The sequence below is a fragment of the Balaenoptera ricei genome, chromosome 3 (genome assembly GCF_028023285.1).
Source record: "Balaenoptera ricei isolate mBalRic1 chromosome 3, mBalRic1.hap2, whole genome shotgun sequence".
Taxonomy (NCBI): domain Eukaryota; kingdom Metazoa; phylum Chordata; class Mammalia; order Artiodactyla; family Balaenopteridae; genus Balaenoptera; species Balaenoptera ricei.
Window position 1 is genome coordinate 29267337 of NC_082641.1, and position 18673 is coordinate 29286009.

Consider the following 18673-nt stretch of genomic DNA (forward strand, 5'->3'; position numbering starts at 1 on the left):
ATTGAAGTCGGGAGGGTCAACATCATCATTCCATCCTCCTCCTGGGTAGGGAGGGGCCTTAGTTCCTGCAGAACTCAAAGATACATTATTATGTATATCCCTTGAGGAGGAACTAAGACTCTGCTTTATCACTGCACTATTGTTTGACTGCCTTTTCCTTGTTTCCGAATTCCTTTGTTCCCTTGGGATCATTAATTACTGAGATCTGTTCAAGGGCAAGCATTATGGCCAGGCTTAGATCACAGAATGGCTTAGGCCAGAATGGCTTCTCTTATGTCAGGAAAGCCATTCCTGGTTCTCTTTCTCCGGGGACCCCCTAACCTGTCTGCTTACAGCCCCGGATGCGGGCGGGGGTGTAGCGTTCCGTCATACCAACACCCCCAGTTCTTCAACTTCCCTGGCAAAGTGGGTGTCCAGCGATGCTGTTCAGTTCTGACCCTAACGCCCTGGAGTTAACATCTGGCCCCACAGGTTAAGGTCTCAGTCCCATGAGAGTGCTCCCACTTCAGGTGCCAGTTTCAGGTCCTGGGCCAACCGTGCTTCTCATTGACCAGCTGTAAAGTCCAAGGGTCCCACAACTCCCCTCCTCAGGTTTTTGTTTGTTTGTTTGTTTTAAATATTTATTTTATTTATTTGGTTGCACCTGGTCTTAGTTGTGGCAGGTAGGCAGGCAGGCTCGCTGGCTCCTTAGTTGAGGCATGCAGACTCTTAGTTGTGGCATGTGGGATCTAGTTCCCGGACCAGGAATCGAACCTGGGGCCCTTGCATTGGGAGCTGGGAGTCTTAGTCGTTGCACCACCAGGGAAGTCCCGCCCTCCTCAGGTTTGATAACTTGCTTGAAAGGCTCACAGAACTCAGGAGGGCACTTCCCTTACTATTATAAGTTTATTATAAAGGATACCATTCAGGAGCAGCCAAATGGAAGAAACGCCTAGGGCAAAGTATGGGGTGGGTGTGTGCATGCGTGTGGGAGCTCCAGGCTTCCGTGCCCTGTCCTGCAAACCCACGCTCCCAGCACCTTTGTAACTGAGCGGGACCCTGGGCCCTTCCCGCCACAGACCCCTCTCCCGTATCCTCTGCTGTAGCTCCTCTCTGAAGTACTCAGATAATGGTATCTCCTACACATTTCCCGGGCTTTTCAGATGCTAAGAAACCACCATCAAATGGAAAAACTACTGGATGATCTTGAGCACATAGCCCCCAGACCTTCTGGTGCCTAAGCCGCCCATCAACCAATCAGAGAATTGTGCCCGAGCTGATCACATACCCTGGGACGCCCCTGGCCTTTAAAAATGCTTTGCTGAAACCCTTCAGGGCGTCCGGAGTTTTGGGGGGCACGAGCCACCCTTTCTTCTTGCATGGCCCTGCAATAAACCTTTCTCTGCTCCAAACTCCCGACATTTCGGTTTGTTTGGCCTCACTGTGCGTTGGGCACACGAACTTTTGTCCGGTAACAGATCCACGTGTAACTAATTTTAGGGACCCCCTGCAATCAGATTTTTCTCTGCCCAAGAGTTGAGTGCCTTAGCGGCACTGAGAAGGAAAATCCTATCATGTGGCCTTTCTTTGCTTAGGTACTTTCAATCACGTCCTCTGAGATTTAATATCCTTTTGATCTGCCCAATCCAGTTTTAATTTGGTCAGTTTAAATTAAGGAAGGATTTTAAAAGACAACACTAGTAATAATGCAGCATTTGGGATAATGTAGGTAGGAATAACTGGTCTGAAATGTGCTTCAGTAAACTTTTTTTGTTTTGTTGTGGCTAGTAAAATGCAGTGGGGGGGAAATAAGCAGATCTGTTTCGTGGTGTTTGCTACATTTTGTTGTTAAGTAAAGCTTGCTATTCCACTAACAAATGCTTGTGCCTTGGGCAGTATGTTTGTTCCATTCCCCTTCAATAGGAAGCCTGATTTGTAATTGAAGAGAAAACCTAATGTCTTCTTTGTGAGTAAATTGATTGTTGTAGGAGAATTGGGGATGATTTGGCCCAGACACATTCTTTCTTTGTTAAACAATATTTAGAGAGCCTTCATGTGAAGCTGTGCTGTTCTATATGATAGCCCCTAGGTACTGGCACTTGAAGTTGAAAATTAAAATTAAAAATTCAGTTCCTCAGTCGCATTGGCCACATTTCCAGTGCTCAATAGCCACATGTGGCTAATTCGAGACTGGCGTTTGGGGCCAGATAATTCTTGGTTGGGGGGAGGGAGTCATCCCATGCATTGTAGGGTGTTTAGCAGCACCCCAGGCTCTACCTACTGGATGCCAGGAGCATTCTCTAGTCATGACTGTCAAAACTGTCTGTTGAGATTGCTAAATGTCCCTGGAGGGGCAAAGTCACCCCTGGTTGAGAATCACTGGCCGAGTGGCTACAGTTTTGGACAGTACAGATATAGAACATTTCCATTATCACAGGCAGTACTGTTCTAGAATCATTCCTAGCACTGTTTGGTGCGGGACATTTTATAGATTAAACCTTTTAAGCTTTAGAGGAATCACAGTGGTCATCCAGTTCAAAGCTTTGGGAAACTGAGGCAGAGGTTTTTTTTCCAGGTGACTTAAGATCCATAGCATGTAAGTGTCCATCTAGAGTTCTGGACTTCATGCAGCCTAGAGGACAGACTTGTGATTTTCATTCAAACCTACCTCATGCTTGCTGTGTGCTTGCACTCAGTGATGGCAGGAAGGAGGACTTCTTCCTTCATGCGGGAAGGCGGGAGTCCTGAGAAATGGAAGACACCCCACCCTGAGACTCTCAGAGAAGCAAATTCCTGACTTGAACCCTGGGTTATACCTGTTGTACTCCTCCACGGCCTGTGGCTTTCTCTAAAGCCCTGCCTCTAGGCTAGGGTTGGAGGGGTGCTGGGGACATCTGGTGGCCTCACCCTTGCTCTATGAGAGGGCACAGTCCTATTGGGTTTCCCAGTTCCATGTGTACAGAGAGATGTGAACACACTTCTGGCCCATAGAAGACTGTGGTCCTTTAAAAGAATCCCTCTCGTTAGCTTTTAAATCTCCAGAGTCTCCTTGCATCTTCCTGGAGGTGGTCCGTGGCAAAGCCTTTAATATGAATTACCTGGAGATTCTTATTTTGGGGTCACAGGGAAGCAGCCAGCCCTAGAGACCTGTCTATAGAAAGCGTTGGGGAGGGAAGAAGATTCTCTTTCAGGGTGGTGGTGTCCACAGCTGGAGAGGCCAGAAAGTAGGCTTAGCAAGGGCTGGGGTGGGGCTGTGTCTGGAGGGCAGGCTGAGCCTGCAAAGTTTCCCAGGGGCTTTGATGTGTCCCAGGATCTCCTCCCCCTCGATGAACTCCCCATGCTTCACATACCTCCCATTGACTCTTCTTCCATCACCGAGTTTATTCTCTCCTCTGCTCTAAAATCTTCAGTGGCTCACTGCTGCCCTTTCACGTTGGACAATTCTTAGTATTCAAGGCTCTTTTTGCTCTTGTATTATCTTCTTTCCCTTCTAAGAGTAGAAACTAGTTTTTGTGCAGCTGAAAGCTTTATTGTTACTGCGGTTTGCAGAATTATTCTCTTGGGGCTGAGGGTCCATGATGGCGGACACTTTGCTCAGAGCTATTTGATGTGTAATAGCTTGTTCAGGAGGAAGTTTTGTTTCTGGTGATACTCTGTTGAGTCAGAAGCCTAGACAACTACTTAAAATCAGCATACAACTCAAAATTCCAAGTCCAGTAAACAGGCCAGAAGGAGGAACAACAAAAACAGATGGAGAATTGCATGTGTAAATCCCCAGGTAACCTTGGCTGCTTGGCCCTGTAACATCAGGAGCCCAGTGAACTGCTGACCAGGTCCAAGGTCAGTGTTCTGCGGCGCCAGCTGTCAAGTTTAGCTGGAAATAAGCTAATGTGTAAACTGGCCTCTTGGTCTTTTTAAGTTGCTTCATCTTCCCCATTTCAGTTGAAAGAAGTTGCTTTTCTTTCAGAGTTTGGTGACTGGCTGCTCTTTCATTGAATTGTGGATGTTTTCTTTTGGGAAACCGGCCTTTTTGGGTGTCTCCATGGTGAAGGGAAAGGTATTTTTAAAGTCATGCATTTGGGGGCAGGTTCTGATTTGAGCGATGGGAGGCTTGGCGAGTGGGGAGGACCAAGGTCCCGCCGGCTGCGTGGCCATGGCCGCTATTAATCACTGGCTCTGCGTCTCCCCTTTGCTCCACAGACCAACGAGTGGAACAAGAATGATGACCGGCTGCTGCAGGCCGTGGAGAACGGAGATGCGGAGAAGGTGGCCTCGCTGCTGGGCAAGAAGGGGGCCAGCGCCACCAAACATGACAGCGAGGGCAAGACCGCGTAAGCTAAAGAGACTGGCTTCTGACGGCCGCCTCTGGGTTCTCAACCTGTTCTCTGGAATTCCCGGGGTCCCTGGGGGGACTTTGCCAGTGCATCTATGGGGACTTTGTGAAATTACTGCCACCACCGCACCCCGCATGTTAAAATGTATAAGAGGATATTTTGATACAGTTCCTTTCTCTTCAAGCTCCAAATTACATATTTGAGTTTTACCTTGAATGGCTACATTTGCTCCCAGGTATGACCGGAGATTTTGCCAGAGAAGACATAGCACCAGGCTTGCAGCCAGTTAACTGATAGGTGGGAAAAGAGTTCTGCCCCAGATTAGAAACAGCGTAAAAGAGAAAGTAATTTTTTTCATAACCCTCAAATCTTATTATTTATAGTATTATTTCTTATAAAACCCCTTCCTTCACATAGACCTGTAATTCTGTATGAATTTTGCTTTATGATTTGCCATATGTGGTACTTTTGTCCACCATAATTAAAACTATATATTTAAGTATTTGTGTGAGTGTGTGTGTGTGTGTTTGCTTGTTTGTTTGTTTGTATCCATCCTTACTCTGGTCGTACTGTAGAGAGATCTTTAGACTTCTCATCTGGACTCTTATCACTTAGGAGTTGTGTAGTCCTTGAGTTTCAGTTTCTTCATTGTACAGTGGAGATGACAGTATTCAACCGCTAGGGCAGTTATGAGAATAAAACAAGATACTGACTTTGGTTGGGTGCCCCCAGAAGCAGGCTGTGAGGTGAGGATTTGAGTGTAAGTGGTTTTTATAGCCTGTGATCCCAGGAAGTGCACAGTAAGGGAATGAAGCCTCTATAGCATGTTATTGACACGATACTGCTCTGGGCAACTGAGACTCATTCCCACTAAGGACCTCTGGGAATCTGTTTAGATTTAGAGCAGGGTGTGGCCCACTGTGGCCCCCTGTCTTTGTAAATCAAGTTTTATTAGAATGCAGCCACACCCATTCATTCAGCCTTGTCCGCGGCTGCAGAGGCTGCTTCTGCACCGCAAAGGCAGATTCGAGTGGTAAGACGAGGACGGTATGGCCCACAAAGCCTGACATATTAACTGGTTTGCTTACCCCAGGCTTAAAGTATGCCTCGGAGTTATCCCACCCGAGGGGTAAGGAAACTGGGGCATCTATTCCTGATCTCCTGTCCCTCCCAAGGTTGAGTGCCTCTCCTAGGGGCCGTAATGCTTGTGGCCAGAACACTTCCAAGACGTTGAGGAAGGGGCACCACAGCCATAGACACCGTATGTAAAGAGCTGCACAGTGCCCAGCCCACGGTAGACACTTGATAAAGCCAGCTCCCTTCCTTTCTTGTCCTAGATGAGTGGTTCTCAATCCTGGCAGCTCCTGCATTAGATTCTCCTGGGGTGCTTTTAAAACATGTTGATGCCATGCCCACCCCAGATGTTCTGAGTCATTTGGTCTAGGGAGAGGCCCAGGAATCAATATTTTTTAAAGTATCCCATGTAGGTTCAACCAGAGAGAACCATTCTCTGGAAACTAGATTGACTCTAGATTGAAGGATAAGTATCAGGCATGACTGGCAAATTGTCAGGAGAAAATTGTCACATTTTAGCATACTTTGCCAGTTAACCCTCTTCCCAGCACCCAGTGGATCCCGTAGTGTAGACACCGACCCTGTTGTTTTGGGAGCCGCAAGAGAGCTTAAGGGGCTGAGCTTTGTGTAGAGACCAGGCTAGTTGGTACACAAGGAGAAGAGGGACACATTCTCACGCAGGTCGGAGTCTGGTCTTCCAGGAGCTGGGCTTGTCCTCTGTTCCAGTCACCCCAGGGTGAGCTCCACCTCACAGCCTCAGTTTGACTTCCTCCTTGGCCTGTCTCAGGTGTGGGGACAGGGCCATATCCCCGGGAGCTCTGACTCGTTAGGATGCCCAGTAGTAGGTGGGCTTTGGGTGTTGGCTAATATTTTGTTGCATCAGCTGCCTGCTCGGCCTTATGTAACTTTTGGTTCTTATCTGTCTTGCACTCTAGATTGTAATTTCCTTGTTAGAAGGGACTGTGACCTTGTAGTTCACTGCTGTAATTATATCATCTAGCCAGCAGCTCGGTTTGTGGTAGATATTCAGTAAATATTTGTTGGATGAGTCAGTTAACCTTTTCCTGTGATGCCACATTTGGAGTGCGTGCTCTCTGAGCTACAGTGGCAGAGGCCACACTCCTAAGCCTGTCCTGAGGCTTTTGGCTGTAGGCATGGTGCTTTTGTATTACTCTTCGTACCACTATACAGCTTCCCTGGCTCCTCGTCCTCCTCCCAGGCTGGCTCTGCAGGTGTCTGCACAAAACGGAGCTTTGTAGCCATCTGAGAGAAAGCGGAGGGAACTGCTGGTGATAGTTTTGTCCAAGACAGTACTCACTAAAAAAAGATAAAAAATTTAGATGAGTAGTTTCGCCACAATTGTGATCACCTTGATCAATTTGTGTCTTTTGTTAATAAGACATTTATTATGTATAGAATAGATGGCCAGACTGTTATTTTCTATTCTCTCTCTCTTTTTTTTTTTTAATTAATTAATTTATGGCTGTGTTGGGTCTTCGTTTCTGTGCGAGGGCTTTCTCCAGTTGCGGCAAGCGGGGGCCACTCCTCATCGCGGTGCGCAGGCCTCTCACCGTCACGGCCTCTCTTGTTGTGGAGCACAGGCTCCAGACGCGCAGGCTCAGTAGTTGTGGCTCACGGGCCCAGTTGCTCCGCGGCATGTGGGATCCTCCCAGACCAGGGCCCGAACCCGTGTGCCCTGCACTGGCAGGCAGACTCTCAACCACTGCACCACCAGGGAAGCCCCTCTCTCTCTTTTTTAATTGTAAAATATACACATCATAAAATTTACCATTTTAACCATTTTAAAGTATACAGTTCAGTGACATTAAGTACCTTCATAATGTTGTACAACCATCATCATCTAGTTCCAGAAACTTTTCATCACCCCAGGAGGAAACCCATACCCATTAAACAGCGACAGTCCTCAACTTCCCCTCCCGCTCTCCCTGGCAACCACTAATCCGCTTTCTGTCTTTATGAATTTGCCTATTCTGGATATTGCACATAAACGGAATCATACTATGCATACGGGGCCCTTTGTCTCTGGCTTCTTTCACTTAGCATAATGTTTTCAAGTTTCATCCTCATTGTAGCATGAATCGGTAGTTTATTCTATTTTTTTTCAACTGTAGAAATGCACACAGCAGTTATAAAAAATCACCACCTCCATTTGGAAGATGATAAAACTGAGGCCCACATGATACATCTCTCCCTGAATTAACCCTAGAACCAGTTCTAACATCTCTACCTTTGCACTTACAAGCCACCATCTTTCCCTTCAGTGACACTTAGGTAGAAAACTAGAGGAACTCTGTGGAAAAGGAAGAGAGGAGGTAATTAATTTTTCTGTGCAAGATTTTCCATAAGTCATCATCTGCTAATGTTTAACTTTTCTGCTTGGGCTATTCCTTTTGATGATTAAAGTTATTAACTGATAACTATGAGAATTTAATTTTCAAAGGCACCATGGAATTAAATCTATCTGGCTTCATATTTTCATTCACATCTAATGGCCCTAGTATTGAGAAGGAGGGGTGTGCTGTGGCGTTGGAAACCATCTCTCCTGTCCCTTTTTTTTTTTAAATAAATTTTATTTATTTATTATTATTATTATTATTATTTGGCTGTGTTGGGTCTTCATTTCTGTGTGAGGGCCTTCTCTAGTTGCGGCAAGCAGGGGCCACTCTTCATCGCGGTGCGCGGGCCTCTCACTGTCGTGGCCTCTCTTGTTGCGGAGCACAGGCTCCAGATGCACAGGCTCAGTAATTGTGGCTCACGGGCCCAGTTGCTCCGCAGCACGTGGGATCTTCCCAGACCAGGGCTCGAACCCGTGTCCCCTGCATTGGCAGGCAGATTCTCAACCACTGCACCACCAGGGAAGCCCTCTCCTGTCCCTTTTGTACCTCGTCACTCTGCACGGCCAAGCGTGCTGTTGTGAGCCCCAAGCAGCGTTGTTCCCTTGGCTTCAGGCTTCTCACCTTGGAAGTCTGCGCTTCTGGATTTGGGTTAGTCCGACCTGTGCATTCCTGCCCGAGTGTACACGTGTCTCCCTCAAGCTGCGGAGACTTTGCAGTTCTTGCTCCTGTTCTTTCCCACGGGCATTTGGTTTGGTAGCAGGTGAACTGGGAACCTCCTAGGAGCAGCTCTGAATTCATGGCGGGCCAATGCAGTGTGTCCCTCCTGCCAGAGGTCTTGGCTTCACCAGCCCCACGGAGCTCGCAGGGCCAGCATTCGTCGGTGGACGGACGTGTGTGTAATGTATTGCATTTGTCTCCGAAGGGGAAGACTAAATCACACACCTAAAGTTAGGTCCTTGGCAGGACTTGGCCTCATTCTCTGACTGCTCATTAGGGTTTACCCTTTGATTTATATACACCTCCGTATCACAATTAATTTGGAGGCCTATCTTCTAGCTAGCTTTTGTGATAACCCGTTTTGTCAACTTGCTCAGTGATGCACCATGTTTTCCTATTGCCTGACAGCCTAGAGTCCTGATTTTGGCTTTCAAGGGCCTCCCAGTGGCCCTGCCCTTACTTAGCTAACTGTTTTCTCACACATTCCTTCTGCTGGAGGTGGCGCTGTCTGCCCCCTGCCCTCCCCTCCTATAAGACCATCAAGGTGTTTGTCCCAGGTTCTCTGGTCCAGAATGCCTTCCTCCCTGATATTCTCAGTCCTTTTTTTTTTTTTTTGATTCTTCTTCTCTTTGAAATACTAGAATCTTGCTTTAGAACTTGATGTTGCTACAACACCAGAAAAGTCTCTATAGCTTAAATAAGATCTGTGTTTTCTGAACGACTTGAATCCCTTGCAGCAGGGGTCCCCAGCAGAGGACCCCCGGGCCGAGGACCAGTAGCGCTCCGTGGACCTGTTAGGAACCGGACCGCATAGCAAGAGGTGAGCGGCGGGCCAGCCAGCGACGCTTCATCTGCTCCCCGTCGCTCGCGTTACCGCCTGACCATCCCCACACCCTGTCCTGTGGAACAATTGTCTTCCATGAGACCGGTCCCTGCTGCCAGAAAGGTTGGGGACCGCTTCCTTACAACACAGAAGCTCCCTGAGGACAGGGATCGTATGATTTTAGTGGTTGTGTTGGTCTCTCCCACTGTTCCAGGCATAGAGGAGGCATTTGGCTGGTGTTTGTGGATGTGAACTTTTCAGCATGGTTCTAATGGAGTTAAAACACTCTCTTTCTGCTGGTACTGTCTCACGGGTAAAGTTATTAGGGATGAGTTAACTTGGGGGTTCAAGAGGCAAAAAGCTATCCTGGTGAACGTCACAACGTGACACTTGTCTCTCCCAGCTTCCAGTGAACTTTCAGTAGAGAAATACTCAGCTTTCCCTACCTAGAGAACCGGACGACCCAGAAAGTCCCAAGAATGAGGCAGCCATCTCGGCAGACGTTCTCCAGAAGCCTCCATAACCCAAGGTCAATAACCAGATGGGTGGTTTGGTAATTCTTCAGAGTTTTCAGTTCTTGCTGGAATATTTCCTTTAGGGAGAGATAAGAAACCTTGTCTGAAAATTTTCTCCCTCTAAAACTGATCAAAGAGGGGTTAAAAGAAAAAAAAAAGTGAAAGCAGTTGAATGACTGGAATTCACTTTGCAAAGAGTAAAAGCAGGGTGGTGTCTGGGGTCAGGAGAGAACAAAATAGAGCAGGGCAGAGAGCCACGGCTGCAGGCTGTGCTTGTGGAATCAGGCTTGGCTTCCTGCGGCCCCTCCATTCTCTTTCCACCGTGGAGGTGAGGAAGGGGGAGACTGCCATTGCCCTAGAACCTCTCACCGTAGAGCAGTCTAATTGTTTCAAGATGGTTTCCCCTACATTTGGATGTGCATTTCATTAAAGTTATGTGTGTTTGTTTTAGGAACAACCAGACTAAATAAAATCACTGCTGGGACTGTAGTATTTGAAGAAATACCACCCAGCCATGTGTGTATAGAGATAAATATATACATATATATGTATGTTGTCTGTATCCAGAGCCCGCGTTTCGGAAACCTGATCTTTTTGGCTTTGAAAACAAGAACTTGTGCTAGTATTTTTCGATGGCGCTGTGGAGCTTACATGTGAAATAGGAGAGGCCGTCCTTGAATTCTGCAAGTCAGGACAAGAAGGGGCTTCTCTGGCGGGTGAATTGTTGTACTTTTGACTCTTCCTGTTTTCTCAGAATAGGGATGGATACGGGGTTTTCTCCGTTCAGTCTTGGAAATCAAGTCATACCACCTGGTCGCCTTCCTCTGGTTCTTCCCACACAGCTGCCAAATTCATTTACCTAAAACTGCTGTATATTTTATGTGTCATTGCGGCCTCCTTCCCAGCAAAATGACCTTCCAGGCAAAATTACCCTGTGTCTTGTCTAAATCTTGTCAATGTTTGGCAGAGGGATGAACTGAACGCTATAATTTCTATATGGCATATCTGCTCTGCTTTTGGTCAAGTAGATTTTCGAAGGCGACATAACGTCTGTTCCTGTCTTGCAAATGTGCCCAGATGTTTGCTTCTAGTTGGGAGGTACTAAAATGTTCCAAACTCTGTTGTCTAAAATGCTCCAAACTCTATCGTAAGCACGTACAAAAGAAGGAGAAAATGTGGTCCTTGCCCACAAGATGCAGAGCATCTGCCCGAGAAGACAAGACCAGTGGATATACTGGAGAATAATTAAGTGCTGAATCATAAAATACTAACTTGTAAGGGGTTCGAGGTGGTGAGACGCAGGAGTAGCGAAGGAATGCTTCCTGCCTGAGGTGTGAGGTGTGATGCAAGGTGGGCCTGAGAGAATGGATTGGGAGGGTGTGGGTGGGGACAGAGGAAGTGGAGGACAGTGTGGGTGCTGGTAACAGCGTGGTGGAGGCCATCCCAAGTTGAAAAGGAGAAACAACACCGTGCTCACTGTTTCCTTCCCTTCCTCCAGAGTTATCATAGCAGTTCAAGGTCAGGGACCCACTTGACACTAGATCAGTGGTTCTCAACTCCCATTAGAAGCACCTGGACAGCTTTGAAAAGTGCTGTGCTGGGTGTCACCCTCTAAGATACCTATGTAATTGGTGTGGGGTGCAGTCTGGGCGTGGGGTTGTTTAAAGCACCCAGGTTAGTTGAATGGTCAGTCCAAACTGAGAACCACAGCGCTGGACACTCCGCAGTGAGACCCCAGGCTTCTTAGCCCAAGGCTTCTCAACAGGTTTTCCCCATGATAGGTTACAGGTAGACTGAGGAAGGCCCACGGAGCCCAGGTGGAATTTTTTCTAGCATACACACACATATATATATGTATATATAATGCTTGTGCACAGAATAAAATTTAAATGAAAGGTAAATTCTGGCATAAAGTAAATTATGTTAAACTAATTCACAAGGGTTTTAAAGGGAAATGGTGTTGTAGGTTAAAGCTGAACAGATCATGTTGCAAAACTGTGCTTTGGAAGGAAGACTTGTAACCAGGGAAGTGGTGCAAATTGATGAGAATAGATTTGGGGATTAAGAACGGCACTGATTAAAATATTGGAGGGATGACAGGATTTTTCATTTTAAAACTGTTTGCAAAGCAGGCTTAAGTATATTGAGAAGGATGGATTTTAAACACTCAGTTGGCTCATTGTTGCCCGGGGTTGCAGCAATCTGGCTTTTCCGTGCCCTCCGCCGGCCCGGACCTGCCCCTGCATGCGGAGGTCAGGAGAGCCTGGGAAACCCGAGTCGGCTGTGTTAGGGGGCGGAGCAGGGGCGGGTGGCCGGCCGCACAAGCAGGCAGTGACCTCCGCTCAGCCTAACCCCGCGAGAGGAGGGGGCACCTGGGGCGGGAGGTTCTCACGCTGGCAGCCACCAGACAGTTCAAGGGTGGAGGCGCATGAAATCACTCGACACGTGCCTGTCCTTTAGAAATACTCCTGCTTCCCTGAAATTCACGCCTTCCGAAACGCCGCCGCCGCCCCGCCATGCTGCCGAGTCGTTCGAGGTCCAGTGTGCCGTCTCTTTCAATGAAGCCTTTTCTAAATTCCAAAGGGGGTGAGCTCGATCTCAACCACTGCCTCTCTTAAAACACCTAGGATTTGATGGGTCTCGGTTACCTATGTACTTATCTTATCCCTGTTATTAGACTACCGGGGTTAGAGCCCAATCTTACCCAATTAATAAGAAAGGAATTGTTATTAATCGTGTTAATATTAAGTGCCCAACACTGGGCTAGGGGCTTTCATATGTGTCATTCATTCAACAGATAGTTGATTCTTTCACCCATTTTAAAGACCATGTCAGTTTCCCTCAGGTATTTCTCATCTGATGCTCTCAGTTACCCTGGAGTAATTTGTGAAGAGGAACGTGTGGGTCAGAAAGGTTTGGAAATTGGTACAAATCACCCATTCTGGGTGGTAGAGTCTGGGGGTCTATCATGAGCACAAGAGACAAATCATTTGCCCTAAAGAGATTTCATACTGCCCAAGTGCTGTTTTCCTACTGCATTTGTGAAACCAAACAATCCCGAAGAAAAAGAGCTAACTCTCAGCTTAAGTGTCACAGGGTTTCTTAGCTCGGAGTATGTGATCTTTCATCTCAGCCTCTCCTCCTCCTGTCCCCAGGAGACCTCTGTCCCCAGAAGCATGGCTGATTCCATTAGCACATCGTGGGCACTTAGGGACAGTAATCCTATTTTTACAGCCTTTATTTCTTTTATGCTAGTCACCATTTATTATATCTATCTGAAACGTTTAGCAGGAGAAGGCCACCAGTGTTCCCATTTCTCAAACTGCCTGCCACCTCAGTTTCTAATAGAGGCAGTGATCAAAGTCCCTGTTGCAGCTGCCTTTGAAATAGCTGAAAGCCTGGCAGCCCTATTACTTCTCTGCCAGGGGCGATTTCTCTTAGGCCCATAGGGTTGATCCCTACTAGTAGAGTATAATTCGTTTTTCAACGCGTTTTTGACTATAAGCTATTAGACAGTGATGCCTTCCTTACCCTCGGATTATAATCTGAAATGGGAATCCAGGTCTTTTAGGATTAAGGTTTGTCCCGCTGAAATACTCAGGTGTGTGCTAAGCCTCTTTTGAGCTCAGTGACCTCATTAGAATTTAGATGTTGCAGCAAGTAAGTGCCAGGAAACAATTGGTAGGCTGGGTTGGAATCATAGACTTTGGAGCTGAAAAAGGCTTCAGTGGTCATGTGGACCAGATGAATAAACTGAGGCCAGTGAATGTGAGCGACTTTAGCGTTCCATACTTGGGGATGGCAGAACTGAGACCAAAACCAAAGAATACTGACTTTTACTTCACGCTTCTGCCTCCTATGCCAGTGGTCCTAAAAATGGGACATGTATGAGAATCACCTAGGGGGCTTGTTAAAACACAGATTGCTGGGCCCCTGCCCTGTGTCTGGGCAGGATGGTCAGAATCTGCATTTCTAACAAGCTTCCAGTGACACTGATGCTGCTGGCCCAAGGGCCACACTTTGAAAACCACCATATGACTTGATGTTGGGAAGCAAAATAAAGCTTGTAATAACGACATAAAGGACACAGCCTCTCTCTCAAGAACTTATAGTACAACCTGAAGAAAACATGGTCATGCCAGTTTATGGGTATGCCTTGGTTTAAGGAAATGCAAAATAGAAACTTCAGATGGAAAAGCCAATTCAAAACTGAAGACTTGCATTCTCCACCCCCGCCCCCCAACCCCAAATCACTTCTCTGTGCCAGGAAAATTGCAATAGGCAAGACAGAATCTCTGCCCTCATGGAACGTATGGAAGGTATAGTCTAACGGGACACTCAGACAAGAACCACATGTCTCTTTAATGTAATATCAGGTGCATTGAAGAAAAAGCAGCAGCCAGGGGCCACTTTGAATAAACCTGGGCAAGAAAGGCCTCTCCGAGTAGACATCTTCATTTGAGCAGATTCCTGAATTGGAATGAGGTGCCAAGCCTGCTCTTTCCTAGAACTGCTGTCCTGGTGGAGGGAACAGCAAGGCGAATGCTCTGAGGTGGGAGGGTACTTGATGTGCCCTCAGCGAACAGGGAAAGAGCTAGAAGGTGAGATCACAGTGGGAGCCAGGACCTCCTTATATAGAACCTGGTGGGCCACACGAAGGATTTTGGATTAAATCCTAATTCCAAATACTTCATTTCTCTGATTCATTTTTATATGATTTAATATCATTTTTTCCCCCTCCAGAAAGTTGTCTTACAAAAGCCATGCAACTAAAGTATAGGCGATTATAGGTATTTGGGAAACGCTGAAGCTCTCAAGGGATTATGAAAAGTTGGTTATTACCGCGAAGTATTTCTGAGTCTCACCAACCATGGTGATCCCTCTTGAAAATAAAGGGCTTTAAAAGGAAAGAAGGACGATGTGGGTTTCGCAGGGAGGAACTGCTCTTAGAGTCAGGGCAGTGAACTCAAGTCCTGATCTTTTGCACATTTCCTAACCTCTCTGAGCCTCAGTGTCTTCATCTGTGAAGTGAGGATGTTGGGCCAGTTTATCCTTCTGGAACCTTCTAACACGCTGGGATTCTGGGTGTGTCTCGTGCTGGTAGGGTTTGGTGTATGGGCGTTTCTTTGTGGCTTGATTGACTTGGGGAGTGTAAAATCGGTTGCCGAGCCAGTGGACGGGACTGGAGAGTCGCTGGTGGTGGCCAGCCTGTTGCGTTCCTGACCTCACTCGGCTGGCCAGCTCTTTTGGTATCGGGAGCTGGGGTGCTCGTAAAGGGCGCAAGAAAGAGTTTGGTTTGAGTGAAATCTTCTGTGAATGAATACGCCTAAAAAATCCAAGTCTTCTGAAAGTAGCCTTGTGAGTTTGTGTTTCCTCCAAGTATGTGCTTCAGCTGGCAATCAGAAACCAGAAGAACTGTGTTTGTTGTTACTCTGAAAGATGGAAGGAACTTTCCCAGCCATCAGTCACGGGCTTTTAAATAGTAATAGTTCAAATCCCCTTCGGGTTAAGGGCCTTGAGAAACATCCCGGCCTTGTCCCGAGGCATTGAAGGCTTGTACAACATGCTGAGCAGTTTTGTAGGAAACGTAAGCCTCTGTTGCAGGCTCTGTTTGCTGCAGCGCTTGGCTTACACTCCTTTCCATTTGAGACCACTGGCGACCCTAATCAGCCCCAATGAGAAGCCTGTGTTTGCTTTTTGGCCAAATACTTCGTTTTTTTTTAGTTTAAACTTTGTTTCTTAAAGAGCGGTACAGCTAGTAAGTTATATTATGTGGTGTTTCACAATTTGCAGAGTGATCTAACAAATAGTGCAGTTTCTCAGCATGGTGTTGAAGGGCCAACTCTGCAGGCAGAATGCTGAAGTCAAATCCAGGCTCCCCTACTTACTGGTTCTGGGACTTTGGGCAAGCTTACTGGACGCCTCTGTGTCTCAGTTTCCTCCTCTGTAAAATGGGGATGACGATAATTACCCCTCCCAAGGGTGGTTGGGGGATGTAATGAGTTTAAACGTGACTAGTGCACTGTATTTCAACAGATAAGCTGCTATTATTATTGATGCTGATGTTTTTTAGTTGCCCAAACATGGTTTAGAGGTGAGGGAACTGAAGTTAGGTACCTCAGCCAGGATGACACAACAACAACGCAGCAAACCCAGCCGTGGTATCCCGGCCTCCTGGGCTCCTCACTGTGTCTCTGCTGGTTCTTCCTCTGCACCTTCAGGATGCCATCCAGCTGCTGTCCTGGGGCTCTCAAGGTCATCTTGGTCCTCTCTTGGGAGTGGGAGGGAGGGAGGAGGAAGAAGAAGCGGGGTGGTTGGTGGGGGAGAGATCGGGAGCCGCAAAACTCTTAAGCACAGAAAGCTTGGGAACTTTCCAAGTGACAAAAACAGAGAAATTCCAAATATCAATAAGCAGCAGAGGGATCAAAGGATCAGGATGTAAATCTTCAGGCCATTCTGCCTTTTAGTTACCCCTCTGAAAGGGCCCAGCTGAGTTTTATAAGCAAAGCTAAACATTGCCTATTATAATGAAACTTAAAACAGCATTGATTCCTTTTTTTGTGGGACATATCCACAAGATTGCTTTCAAGGCTTAAGGGGATTATGTTTTCAGAAGCGGTTTGAAACAATAGGTAAGGTACCTTGGTAAAAAGGATGCTGCGAGGTTCTTAACTCGTCCTCCATTTAGAGCAGCGCTTTGCAGACAGTAGTGACCACGGGAATCAGCTGGGAAACTTGTAAAACACAGCTTTTGGGTCAGTGATGGGGGGTGGGGTCTGAGAGCCTCCATTTCTAACAGCTTCTGGTCCGTGGTTCATTCTGTGAGTATCCAAGACTTTTAGGCTATTGAAGTGCTGTCACTTCGGCTGCACTAGAATCTGGACAGCCACCCTGCTGTATCCCTGGGCAGTGACGAGTGTCCTTGTCACTGGGCCTGGAGTTAGAGGGGTGTATAAAGGTTTTTATACCCCTCCCTCCTCCACTGAATTCTGAGACCTGTCCAAATGAAGAGGTAAACAAGCCAATAGGACCTCTCATAAAATATATTGCTATTGACTCTTGAATGACATTTCTTGTCTTTAAGAGGAAAGGCCACACTTTTTAATTAGGTGTAAAAGCCTACAGAGGCAAAGCCAAAGGATGTTCTGAATTTGTTTTGCATTTACTGTTCTATTCCTCTAAGGGGAAATTTCAGCTGATAATTAGCTGAAATAACTACCTCAAAGCGTTCATTAAGAAAGACTTAAATGTTTCTTCTGTGGAAAATTTAGGTGTAATTAAAATTCTCATCGCTTAAAATTTGCCAGACAGTAACAAGTCCTGGCTAGCATGTGGACAGATTGGAGCCCTTATGTCGTTGATGGGGATGTAAAATGGTGCAGCAGCTTTAGAAAATAGTCTAACATTTCCTTAAAAACGTCAACATGGTTACCATATGGTTTAGCAATTCCACTCCTAGGTCTATACCCACTAGACTTGAAAACAGGTGTCCACGCAAACACTTGTACACAAATGTTTTAGCAGCATTATTTGCAATAACCAAAAAGTAGAAACAACCCAAGTGTCCATAACCAATGAATGGATAAACAAAATGTGATATATCCACTCAATGGAAGGAATAACGTACTGGTACGTGCTACAACGTGGATGAACCTTGAAAACAGGCCAAATGAAAGAAGCCAAGCACAAAAGACCACATATTGTATGATTCGATCTTGATGACATGTCCAGAATAGGCAAATCCATAGTTACAGAAAGTAGATTAATGATGGCCAAGGGTAGGCATGGGAATGGAGAGTGAATACTAACGGGTACAAGGATTTTTTTTAAGCTGATGAAAATGTTCTGGAATTAGGTAGTGATGTTGGTTGCACAACTTTGTGAATATACTAAAAACAACTGAATTGTGCATTTTAAAATGGTGAATTTACGTACCATTAAAATATATCTCAATAAAAAGATTGAGATCTGCTCATGCTGTTTTTTCAGTCTTTGTTTAATTTGTCTTAATAGAATTATATCGCAGCATCATGCGTTTGTATCGAATGGTTTATCACAGAGTTTCTCAACCTGGGCACTACTGACATTTTGATATGTTGATATTATTGACACTTTAGACTAGTCAGATAATTGTTTGTTGTGGGGCCTGTGCATTGTAGGATGTTTAGCAGCATATATGGTCTTTACACATTAGACACCAGGAGAATCTGCCCACTCCCTACCCTGTGAATAATCAAAAATGTCTCTGGATGTTGCCAAATGTCCAGATGCCCCTGGGTGGGGCAAAAATCACCCCCAGTTGAGAGCCACTGGTTTATCTTTAGTCTTCCTACTAAAAGCTTAGATCCATGAGGGCTTTTTGTTATTCACCATATGTTTCTCAGTGCTTAGAACAGTGTCTGGCACATAAATACCCTAGTATAGTAAGTATATGAGTGAATTAATATATTTAGCTATAGCAATTTATAAAAATATACAACTATAGAAATATCAAAATTATGCCACGCTTGGGTTAGTTCTAATGCCCTAGAATTAACATTGTCAAGAACAGTCTCTGTTTGGGGGCGAGGGGGGCCTGTTAATCAGCCTCCTACTTTGCCTGCCCGCCTCACCCCAATCTGCAAACTGTCTTTATCTAGAGGTGTGTTGTTTTACCAGCTATCCAGGGCACGGGCCATTAAAGGCCACCAGCCATGCTCCTCATTAGTGGTGTGCTGACCTGGGGCACCGTCTGCTCCCTGAGCCTGAGGTCACCCCACAGATGCCCATCTGCAGTCCAGACCAGCACCCACCAGTCACGGGGACTGCTGCCTTGAGGGGACTGCCGCCCTGAGGGGACCGCATTTATCAGTCACTGCAGAGGAAGGGAAACCT

General features: G+C 46.4%; 1 protein-coding gene across 9 annotated transcripts in view; it reads left to right on the top strand.

Annotated features, from left to right (window-relative positions):
* RAI14 (retinoic acid induced 14) overlaps positions 1-18673 on the top strand; it is a 150314-nt gene that overhangs the window by 91762 nt on the left and 39879 nt on the right. For all 9 annotated transcript variants that reach the window (XM_059916199.1, XM_059916200.1, XM_059916201.1 and 6 more), the window contains one exon: positions 4180-4310. In XM_059916199.1, the coding sequence (XP_059772182.1) occupies positions 4180-4310 (131 nt within the window). The remainder of the gene's footprint in view (positions 1-4179; positions 4311-18673) is intronic.